The following is a 12,722-nucleotide window of genomic DNA, read 5'->3' as shown; positions in this document are numbered from 1 at the left end:
GACTGGACACTCCTCATCTTGCTGTCTCCCTCACCCCAGTTTACTGTTTAAAATATTTTAATTTAGGAATTATTTCAATTATCATTATTAATAAAGATATTAATAATATTTTATCATTTCAATTAAAAATATTTCACTTTTCTGGAGATGCATCTATATGTTTACCACCTCCACAATAGCTTAAAAAATTTTTTTATGTGGGATAGTAAATGAAGCAGGACTGGAAGAACAAATACTCAGTTATTGGCATTGAGGACTTTGTCTAGAGAACTGAGTACACATTGTGGAGGAATGTTGGAAGGGTCTTTGGGAGAGCAGGCTCTCTGATGAGAATGAAGTATGCACGAAAAGTACAATTAATAATATTGTATATCTGGTAATTCAGTAGAAATCATGGAGGAGAGATGCTCACAGTTCATCTGGGGAATGGTTCAGGGATCAAGAGTACACAACTTATCTGGACAAAAATGTGAGTATCAGCCACCAAACCCTCTCCTCTGCTTGTCACCCCTGCGAGGTCCAACTCTACTGGCACCAAGCACTAAACCACAAGAAATTGAACTATCAGCCAGGTTGGCTGAGTGGCCCCCAGGTCAAGTATAGTTTGGAAGTTTCCAACCATAATTCAATCTCATAGTTCACTGACATCAAATGTTACTGGACCTTCCAGTCCTGTCCCCCAATTCTGATTCATAGTCACAGACTGTCCCATTCTGTGAACTGTTTGTTTTGTCTTCTCATTTGCTTGAATTTTTACTTATCCATTTTACTTACAAAATTCAGGATAATTTTTAAGCCTTAGTTCATGTCATTTGTATATTGATTTTTCTTATGGTGAATATTGATATAATATGTAATATCAAGGCCAACTTATGTGATTAAATAGCCCTTTTCTTTTTCTTTCTTTTTTTTTGTTTTTGGGCCACACCCATTTGACGCTCAGGGGTTACTCCTGGCTATGTACTCAGAAATCGCCCCTGGCTTGGGGGGACCCTATGGGACGCTGGGGGATTGAACTGCAGTCCGTCCTACGCTAGCACTTGCAAGGCAGACACCTTACCTCTAGCGCCACCTTCCCGGCCCCAGCCCTTTTCTTAATTTACTTTCTTTTTTATTTATAATATCTTTATTTAAGCATCTTGATTACAAATATGATTGTGATTAGGTTTCAGTCATGTAAAGAACAGCCCCTTCACCAGTGCAATATTCCCACCACCAATGTCCCAAATCTCCCTCCATCCCACCCCACCCCTACCTGTACTCTAGACAGGCTTTCCAGTTCCCTCATTCATTCACATGGTTATGGTAGTTCTCAGTGTAGTTATTTCTATAACTGCACCCACCACTCTTTGTGGTGAGCTTCATGAAGTGAGCTGGAAGTTCCAGCCCTCCTCTCATTGTTTCAGGATTGTTGCAAAAATGACTTTTATTTTTCTTAAAACCCATAGATGAGTGAGACTATTCTGAGTTTCTCTCTCTCCCTCTGACTTATTTCACTCAGCATGATAGATTCCATGTACATCCATGTATAGGAAAATTTCATGACTTCATCTCTCCTGACAGCTGCATAATATTCCATTGTGTATATGTACCACAGTTTCTTTAGCCATTCATCTGTTGAAGGGCATCTTGGTTGTTTCCAGAGCCTGGCTATTGTGAATAGTGCTGCAATAAATATAGGTGTGAGGAAGGGTTTTTTGTATTGTATTCTTGTGTTCTTAGGGTATATCTCTAGGAGTGGAATAGCTGGGTCGAATGGGAGCTCAATTTCCAGTTTTTTGAGGAATCTCCATATCACTTTCCATAGAGGTTGGACTAGACGGCATTCCCAAAAGCACTTTCTCTCCACATCCCTGCCAGCACTGATTGTTCTCATTCTTTGTGATGTGTGCCAATCACTGTGGTGTGAGATGGTATCTCATCATTGTTTTGATTTACATCTCCCTGATGATTAGTGATTAGGAGCATTTTTTCATGTGCCTTTTGGCCATTTGCAAAACAGCGAACATAGACCCCCCAGTTAACACCATGTACAAAGGTAAAATCCAAATGGATTAAAGACCTTGATATCAGACCTGATACCATAAGGTATATAGAACAACACGTAGTTAAAGCACTCCATTTTCAAGGAGGAAACTGCACTTTCCAAACAAGTGGAAGCAGAAATAAACAGATGGGAATACATTAAGCTGAGAAGCTTCTGCACCTCAAAAGAAATAGTGCCCAGGATACAAGAGCCACCCACTGAGTGGGAGAAACTATTCACCCAATACCCATCAGATAAGGGGCTAATCTCCAAAATATACAGGGCACTGACAGAACTTTACAAGAAAAAAACATCTAATCCCATCAAAAAATGGGGAGAAGAAATGAACAGACACTTAATTTACTTTCATTTTTTGCTTTATCAGTCTTATATTCACCCACTACCATAGTTAAGCATTATTGTTTCTCTTTATTACTTTCCTTTCATTCCCTCCCTCTCTTCCTCCATTTCTTTTCCTTTAGTACTTAAGTCTTTATCATGAAGTCATTTGGCATTTATTTTTCAGTAAAGTGAGTTGGGCATCTACTTTGCTTTCATCCAAGAGATAATTGTGCCGATAACTCTTAATAATACATACTTTCCCACATATGTAAGTCATTCTCTTTCATAGTTTTCTTTATGTAGTTATTTATTTATTTATTTATTTTTTGGTTTTTGGGCCACACCCGGTAACGCTCAGGGGTTACTCCTGGCTATGTGCTCAGAAGTTGCTCCTGGCTTGGGGGACCATATGGGACACCGGGGAATCGAACCGCGGTCCGTCCAAGGCTAGCGCAGGCAAGGCAGGCACCTTACCTTTAGCGCCACCGCCCGGTCCCTGTAGTTATTTTTTATTTAAAACTTAATTCTATCTCTCCATTCACAGATTCCTGTCAATAATGCACTGTTTTAGTTAAAGTAGCTTTATATTGTTTTAATGCTTGATAAGCCAAATTCAATCCATTTTCATTTACTAAAATGTCCTTAGGCTCTTATTTATGTTTTCATATGAGCATTGGCACCATATTAAGTAGTTCCCCAAAGACGTGAGATCTGGATTGATACTGCATTGCTTATAGAGCACTTAATTTTGCATGGCTTTTCCCTTCAGAAACATGTGCTCCTTATTTGTTCAAGATTTGCTTTATAGTCTTGTTTGCTTTTGTTTTTAAACCACACCTGGCTGTACTTGGGGAGCTCTTGGTTTTGGAGGATCTTGTGGTGCCAGGGATCAAACCTTGAGCTCCAGCAGGCAAACTGCATGTGCCAGCACTTAAGTCATCTCCTGCTTGCTTTGCATTCTTGTGTGTGTGTGTGTGTGTGTGTGTGTGTGTGTGTGTGAGAGTGTGTGTGTGTGTGTGAGAGAGAGAGAGAGAGAGAGAGAGAGAGAGAGAGAGAGAGAGAGAGAGAGAGAAAAGAGAGAGGAGAGAATGTGTGTGTGTACTGAACCCAGGGCCTCATACATACAAAATCTATGCTCAACATATGAACCACATATGCCTTAAAAGAAAAAAATAGCATTTCTTTTACAGAGGCCTTAAAAAGTTTCTCATTCAACAATTTAAGTGCCTTATAATTTTTCGCTTTTGTCCAATTTTCCCATTCCTACTACTAGCTACTGCAAATGAGTAAATAAACATTTCCAGGCTCACCTCTGACTGGACCCATGCTATTTTCTTCATCTTATCTTAAGCCTTCTCAGGCACTCTCTGCCTGCTGGTGTTTTCTCCCATTTACTTTGGCTGATTCTTTTCCATCTTTTAGGTTTGACCTAAATATCACCTACTTGGTGTCTCTTTTCATCTGGGCACTGATCAGAGCTTATATGTTAGAATGGCTTCTTCCTGACTTAGCATTTGCCTTGAGATTGTTTCCCAAACTTAGTTGACCTATGGCCTTTTTTTTTTTTTCCCAGAAATAAAATCACTGCATCTCCCAGAAATTTCCAATTTTAGAAGCACACAGAAAGCAACACATACCAGCGCTGCTCCTTGGATTGTTCCAGCACCACCACCTTGTCCCTGGTATTATCACCTTTTCAGAAAACAGATCTAATGCACTCATAGTGGGATGGAGTAATTAATAGTGGATTCTATGACCAGATTTTTTTCTGTAAACCTTATTCTTTCTTTTCACCTTTTGCTCTTCCTTTCCACTATCAAGTTTCTTCCCCACTCACTGCTGCTCTCAAATCACCCTGAATTCACTTCTCTCTAACAGTTGAGCTACTGTATCTGGTACTCATTTTTCTCTAAATGCATCACTGCTATTTCCACACAGATTTGGTTCACTTCAACTAATGAAAGTGTTATCTTGAGCATACTCACAAATTCATTAAACCCAGTGGATAAATTTCCATCCTTATGAATGTTAAATTCTTTTTTAATTTATGGCAGCTGATAAATCAAATATTTCCTCTGGTGCAGTTTGTTTTCCCTTGCTGTCTCTCCTTGATTTGATTTTTTGCTGTCTTTGCATCTTTGCACACTACCCCAGAGTGCTCTTTACTTGCACTATCAGTGCCCTCTCATTAGTCATCACAAAGCAAGTAAGTGACCACTATGAATGAGGTATTGTGTGGTGTCCATGCTACACTGGCCAACACAAAACACGCTATGTTCTTGTCTTGTATAGAGGTTAGAATCTGGCGTGAGAATGAAAGTAAACAAGAATCACACAAGCAATCATTTGACTATAGTTGGACTAAGTAATGCAAGAATAAATACAGGATGGATTCGGGTCAAACCTGGAAAAATGCAATTAACATTGCTGAGAAATAGGCTAGGAATTCTACCTGAAAGAGAAAAGCTATTTAATTCTTCCTAGTCCTAGGAGTTTGGAGTCTTTGAAAACCAGTTCAGTGGGACTAAAATGGAGAGAGCAAAAGGAGTGAAGCTGTAACCAGAACAATCCACATAGTCCATGCTAATGGCAGAATAGCTGTTTATCAAGCACCCCACTGGCACTGCATTTTGTCCTTTATAGAATGGGCTTCAAAATCATTCTTTCAGTTTGGAATTTTTATCCCTCCTCTATACTTGAGAACATGAGGATTATAGAAGTTGATTATGCCTTTGGGGGTGGAGGCAAAAAAAGTGTAATCTTCGATGCATTTAACAGTAACTGCAAAAGAAAAAAATTAAAAAAACATGATTATAAATCCTAACTCAAAAGACACCAGTTTTGTGGTTTTGTTGTTTTGGCCACACATGGGGTTATTCCTGGCTCAGCTCTCCTGGCAGTGCTCTGGGGACTATATGGTATACTGAAGATCAAACTTGGTTTGGCCTCCTGTAAGACAAGCAACTTACCCACTGTATTATCTCTCTGGCCCCAACTCCACCCTTTAACATTTTTTCTTAAGGTTTACGCTACAGACTCAAGTGAATAATGACATGAAGACCAGAAAGAAATCCTCAAGCCAACCTCACAATTGAAAATAAAGGTGTTTCAATACAGTGGCCCTTGCCAATGTTATTTATTGGTTTGTGGGCCATATATTTGTTGATTTTTGAAACCTCGTATTTCTGAAGCTCTTTCTGGTTTTGTGCTCATGAGTGATCCCTGACAGTGCTCAGAGACCATTAAGTCATGGGGTGATAAAGTAGGGGTGGATCAAAACTGGATAGGCCACTTGCAAGATAAGCCATCTTATCTTCTAGATGCTCTCCAGTATAGATTTTTATTTTTTAATTATTTGGCCAATTTGCTCGTAACTATATGTTGTATCAATTACATTTAAATATGTGGTATTTCCTGGGTCAGAGAGATATAGCAGTTGAAAGGGTGCTTGCTTTACATGTGGTTAACCTGGGTTTGATTCCTGGCACCCCATATTACTTCCCAAGCATCACCAAGTGTGATTCTTGATCTCAAGAGCCAGGAGCTATCCCTAAGCAAAATTGAGTGTGAACCAAAACCCAAAACCAAACCAACCATATATGTGTGGTATTTCTTTAAATAACAAGCATACTTTGGAGATAAAATCTATAAATATGTATAATCTGTAAATTTATTCCAAGACATTCTCATAGTTCAAAATTAATAATTATGGGTGTGCAACCTACATAAACACTCACATACCAACTAAATATTCTTTGCATTAAGATGTACTTAGGTTAATGTGAATCACTTTATTATTAACAAATTCACTTCCATCCTGCCAGAAAATCCAGGATGAGTGGATTAGCATTGAAATATTTGGGTGTAATTATACCCCATACTCAATTTTCTCAGTGTTCTGTTCTGTCATTATAGTTGGCTTTGGGAATCACACTATGCTGTGCTCAGGGATTAGTACTTTTTCTAGGAGTAACTTCTGGTGATGTTAGGGAGACAGAATGTGGTGCTAGGAACAAACCTAATTGGCTGGGTCACTCCCCGCTGTATTATCTCTATAGTCCTAAATATTCTGTTTCAACCAGTCTTGCCTCCAACTCCTAAAATCCCAGACTCCTAGGCTCACTGCCTGGCCCTCCTTTACCTGCCAAAGTCAACTATTCAAGAGCTGAAAACTTGTCTTCCCATAAGAAAAACCCTCTGCCTGGCTTTATGAGGCAGAGAACAACCCCAAACATGGACAGGTTCCAGCCTGTTGAGCATAATTTAAAGCCTACTTCTTAGTAGAGTCTTTTAGAGCATAAAAAGAGTGATCAAATTTCAAGGCTTTCCCAAATAGCACAAAGTCTGAGGCTTCCCACAATAGTTAAAGAGCTTTTTCTTTTTGGTTTCCTAGCACCTAAATCCCTTAAAAACAAACAAACAAACCAAAAAAACTTTGAAGCTGGGGATATAGCTTAGTGGCAGAGTGCACACATCAAATATATGTGGTCCTGGGTTCAATCAATCAAATAAAAAACAAAAAAATGAAAAAAAGAATCTTTTCTGTTGGCTCTGTTTCAAATGAGGTAAATAGTAGTAAAGTTTATGGGAAAAACCCATAAATACAAAAATTTTGGTTGTATTTATGTTTTATTTTTATATTTTTATTTATATTAGGATATTATACAATTTTCAAGGCTAATAACAGAATCTTTTAGAATGTGTATTTGGAGCATAACAAAATAAAAGTATTTCACAAAAGAAGTTCATATTACAGTACTATTGAAAGATAAGGCATAGGATAATCAGACATTTGTGGGTTATAAATGTAATACATTCGTTTTAAAGAAAAAAACATTTAATATGAATAACATTTGGTTAAAATAAATATCATGTAAATGTTAACAGCAACACCTGAAGTACAGGGTTATGAGAAAGGTGTTTTGTAATAGGTACTATGGAGAATGGGAAAGCATTCATGAAATGGCTTGGTATCTTACTAAATTTATAATCATTGCACACTGTTATTTATATAGGGAAGCCCTTCATTTGCCATATCTAAACCTCAGCACAGAGAACAAAGTTACCCCATACTTCCCCCTCTGGGCAACTGGTACCAAAGTATACATAAGGCTTACAATCAGTTTTACCTTTCATTTTACATTTTTCTCAATTCAGTTCAAACACTTAATCAATACAGAACTTATTGATTAAACAAATACAATAAAGAGAATATTTGACAAAACATTCTAAACAAGACTTCTTAGCATCTTCATAGTTTTCAGACATGATTCTTCTCAAAATTAAAAATCTGTCACACAGTGGTTTCTGCAGGAAAATAATGAATACTTAGATAAAAGAGATGACATTTGAAACAAAAGTTTCACTACATTAAAAAAATAATGGATTTCCCTGATCATTAAATTTCTCCCAGCTATCTCCTAGCAAACAGATTCACTGAAAAGAAACGCTGAAATCCTGACTTAAAAGTCACGGTGAGGGGTTAAGCTAATGAATTTGGGTCCATGTATTTTTAAAGATTGCAAGAAAGAGAATATCTGTTTCAACATGAACATGACACTAATGGTCAATGAAAACAATTCTGTTCATATCTTTGGAGAGAGATCCATGAATGTGCAGGATAAACGTGTCCACGGTGTAGAATGTCATTAGAATCTGGCAGCAGTAGTGGATCTGACTCTCAAATAAGATCAGTCAGGTTTTCTGTGACTGTCCAAGAGACAACTGTCCTTTAGAAAACATAACTGATTAAGTTCTACTCCTTTCACTTCCCTTTATTCATTTTTTAAAAAAAATTTAATAGGACTTAAAATATTAAAATCACAAAATACTTAAATGAATAAAATGAACCAAATGCTGTATCAGTTCAAGGTAAGTTTCCCATTGTCAGGACTATGGATTTTAAGGGTAGAAAGTAGGCAGGTCTCGAGTGGTGACCACCAATGGCCATTTAGCTTTACAGATTTCTGTGAAACTGGTTACCACTAATAGGAAGGCATTCAAGAAAAACCTATTTACACAACAGTAATGAATAATCTCTGCCTATCTTCTAAAACTGAATGAAACTTACCATCTCTGCCATCTTCATTCATAAAAATAGTATTTTGTTTAAAAGCTTATTAAGCTTTTAAGCTTAAGAATATTTCTTTCTTGAAGAAATATTTATCTTTTAATAATTCTGGCTGTGGTGAAACACCAGGTTTCATTTCATTTGAAATTTTAATCTTGTCAAATGAATAGAACAGTATCAACATTCACAGGTACAGTATAACACACATCCTTTCTTCCTCTCAAACAAGACAAAATACATGCATACAGGATGGGCCCAATTTTTAAGCATTTGCAAATAAAATTTTCAATTCAAGGAAAGTGTCAGTATATTAAGTGTCTTTAAATGGATGTTATATTCTCAGAAAATCTGATACAATCAATAAAAATCACATACAATATAAATAAGAAAATAACTGAAGATTATACAAAATTTCTGAAGGGAACCAATCTGTACTTCAATGAAATCTCTGAATAGAAACATATGCTTATATTAGAGCACACAATTATGAGTATAGCATCTAAATTTGCAAAGAGATTGAAATATAGTACTGCAAGATTATTCAAATAGTATTTTTCAAATGTACAAACAATATAAACACAATAAAAGCCATATATAATGTGCAAGTTTTAAAATTACTATCAAACCAGCCAAACAAATCCTTAACCACTTTTTGAATGAATTCATTTCTACCATTTCAATACAGAGGCTGTTAAAGATATTAAAAAAAAAAACTAAAGCAAAAACAAAATGAAACAAAAAACTCTTCAGTGTCTGACTCACATTTTGTCCCCAAATCTTTTCACATTAATAACTGTGTTTTGAAAGTATAAGCAAAGAAGTCTAAAGGTATCTTGAAGAATTAAGAATACCAACTCAATGTGGACTCAAATATCTACATGGATCTGATGAATATTTGAAAGTTACAAAGGCTTCTAAGAACTAAAACACATACTTCAAAATTGTAAAATAATCACCAAAAGTTCACAACTGTATTCCTCTAAAATGTCCATAAATGATTAAAAAAGCAAAAACGTCCCATGTTCAGACACTTTCCCTCAGGTACTGAGTAAACTTCTGGTGAGTGCTGCGCTGCCACCATCAATATTTGGCAGAGTCAATCTGAACACAACTCTAAATAATCCTAAAAACCTTTGGATATAAAAATCCATCCAATTTCACTTCTACCTCTAACATGCGATTGATTATCCCTAATTCATCTAGTGCCTTAAACTGGTACAAAATGAAACTTAAGTGAAAACTGGTTAAGGATTCAAAGCACATTAGCTCTGAAATATTAATGTTAACACCCAGACAAAAACACAGGGAGGTATGATTTGCACAAAAATACTTTAAATTCTTTTGGTTCTATTCTTCACAACCGTCCAATGTCTAGCTGCTTGCAGTATACGCGTGCATCCTCTTGGCCACGTCGTAGACGTAGGTAATATCTGGTCGCTTCTCAGGGTCTGGGTTAATGCACGTATTCACTAACTGTCGTAGCTGCAGAGTAAATACAATACATTAGAAAAATCACTTTCTTGAATTATTGCAACTGAAGAAATTACCAAAAGATAGAAAAGAACAAGTAAACTACTTGTTTTCTGACTCAAGGCTGGGCTAGAAATCTATGACCAAAATCTATGGTTTTACAATGAACTGAATGCTCTAAGAAGTCAATTCACTGGTGGGAAGACATTGGCTAGAATTCCTCAGACCCTAAGTCCATCCTGAGTAACACAGGCTCTCTGAGTACTGCTGAGTGCCACCCTGGAGGTCCCCAAGCACCAGGCTCTTTGAATTACAGATCTCATGGCTGAGAGTCACAGGGATGGGACCCAAATCCCCTGAGCACTTTAGGAAACTTCACTACTGCTGCAGCCCATCACCCGCTGAAGTATTCTCCATAATCAGAGGCTTTAAATGACCTTATTTTCTTTCTGAGAAGAGTTATCAGGAGATAGCTAACAGAGTGACAATGTGTGGGTGGTAATTTACAATTATTGAAAAGAGTTTTAAAATTTCAACATGCTTTCCTTGTCACTGAGCAGTGAATAAATAGCATTATAGTATTCTGGGATTGGAGAGATTGTATAGCAGATAGTGTGCTTGCCTTGCAAATGACCAACTCAGATTCATCCCCAAGACCCCAAGTGATCCCCTTCAGACCCAAACAGGAGTGATCCCTGAGTGCAGAGACAGATGTAAGCATTGAGCACTGATGGGTGGGCCTCTCCCCTCAAAAATTATTTTTAAGGATATATACAAATATACATGCAAGACATTTTATTTTATTTTTCATTTTTTAATTGATATCTTTAAATACCTTGATTACAAATATGATTGTAGTTGTGTCTAAATCATGTAAAGAACACTCCCTTCACTGGTGCAATATTCCCACCACCAATGTCCCAAATCTCCCTCCTCCCCAGCCCACCCCCACCTGTACTCTAGACAGGCTTTCCACTTCCCTCATTCATTCACATGATTATGATAGTTCTCAGTGTAGTTATTTCTCTAACTGCACTCACCACTCTTTGTGGTGAGCTTCATGCCATGAGCTGGACCTTCCAGCCCTCTTCTCTTTTTGTCTCTGAGGATTATTGCAAAAATGTCTTTTATTTTCTCTTAAAACCCATAGATGAGTGAGACTATTCTGCATCTATCTCTCTCTCTGACTTATTTCACTCAAAGCCATTTTATTATGGTGATGTAAGAAAAATTGAAATCAGGAAGAAAATAATTTTAAGATATTTTATGCTCTAAAAGGAAAACAGATATATCCAGTTATATATAATGCATCAAACAACCAGGAAAGCATTTTAATGATACTTTTGCTAAAAAAGAAAATGTGTTCTAGTAGGTCAAATAATTTGTTTACAGAAAAAAATAATTTTGGGAGGTCCTTGGCTACATCTGGTGGTACCATGGGCCACCCTGGTTCTGACACAGAGAATCACGCCTGGCAGACTTGGGAGACCATAGGAATACCAGGGATTGAACCTAGGTTGACCACATGCAAGGTAAGAAAGTGTTTTACCATTATAATATCTTTCTGGTCTTAAAAGTAATTTTCAAAAAGGCAGAAAAGATGACAGGAAAAGATAACTGTGGTACAAAAATTCATAGTGATTGAAAAAAATGCAGAGATGAAATGGCAATTCTTTGAACAAAATGGTCATATACTTCAAGATGGTCCAGTTTCCCACCTAAGAATTCACAACAGGGGGAGATTTTTAACTGAATAGGAGCAAACAGCGGAGCTGGAATTCTCTCAACGCAGATGGAAGCAACAAGGCGAAAGGCTGAATGATGCCAAGTTTGGCTGCAGAAGGCAGAGCATCTCCTGAGGGAGGACAACAGAAGGAGGACTGATGAGCTGCAGAAAGATGAAGAACTAGGAAATGAGGCATGGGGAGCAGGAGTAAGGACAGCTGAAGACAGGGAGAAAGGGTCCTCCCAGGGACTAACTGGACAAGGTTGCTAATTGCCTTTTCTCCCTGTTTAAAGGGATCAATTTCAGAGATGTTTATGGATCAAGGAACAGTGGCAATATTTTTGCTAGAGCTTTAATTGCTCAAAATAAAATATGAAATTAAAATTCTCCCCTATATTGGGGTCGGAGTGGTGGTGCAAGCAGTAGGGCATCTGCCTTGCACGCACAAACCTAGGACCACGGTTCGATCCCCCGGCGTCCCAAGCCAGGAGCAATTTCTGAGTGCATTGCCAGGAGTAATCCCTGAGTTTCACTAGTGTGGCCCCACAAAACAAACAAAACAAAACAAAATTCTCCTCTATATTACTACAATATGTTTCAGCTGCTCTTCTCACTGAATCACTGTGCCAGGTTTTGAGCCAATCTGCTCCACATAAGAAGTTCTGCTGGCAAGAGAGCACAGGAGGGTCAGAGGCCTTGCCCACAAGACTAGGCCAGGCCAGGTCATATATGAAAGCCCAGAATTTCCCTGCTGACAGCTAACCCTTCCCTCCTCTTTGCCTTCCCTCCTTCATCACTCCTCCATCCATTCAAATGGCATTCAGTATATATTAGCTACAAGGCAAATTTCTCAGGAGTTAAAGAATAAGGCAATAAATGAAGTATGCATGAAAGCAGCCTGAATCCAGTTTAAAATCTACGGGGGGGGGGGGGGGCTGACAAAGAAATAAATTTAAGACGGACAGGGAAATTCTACAACAATCCCATTAAAAGCTGCAAAGTGATGGGGGCTCTTCAAAGAGGATACTGTTCAGAGGTGTGGCAGCTGCTAGAGTGAATCCTGACCTTCCTCCACTTCCTTCAGTCTG

At 37.8% G+C, this 12,722-nt stretch overlaps 1 protein-coding gene across 1 annotated transcript in view; it reads right to left on the bottom strand.

Moving 5' to 3' along the window:
* Positions 1-8,209: 8,209 nt before the first annotated feature.
* Positions 8,210-12,722, bottom strand: part of NEK7 (NIMA related kinase 7) — a 129,671-nt gene continuing 125,158 nt past the window's right edge. The window contains exon 10 of the mRNA XM_049769737.1: positions 8,210-9,920. Within this exon, the coding sequence (XP_049625694.1) occupies positions 9,810-9,920 (111 nt within the window). The 3' untranslated portion in view covers positions 8,210-9,809. The remainder of the gene's footprint in view (positions 9,921-12,722) is intronic.

Source organism: Suncus etruscus, chromosome 3 (assembly GCF_024139225.1).
Source record: "Suncus etruscus isolate mSunEtr1 chromosome 3, mSunEtr1.pri.cur, whole genome shotgun sequence".
Taxonomy (NCBI): domain Eukaryota; kingdom Metazoa; phylum Chordata; class Mammalia; order Eulipotyphla; family Soricidae; genus Suncus; species Suncus etruscus.
This window is presented reverse-complemented; position numbering and strand designations above follow the sequence as displayed.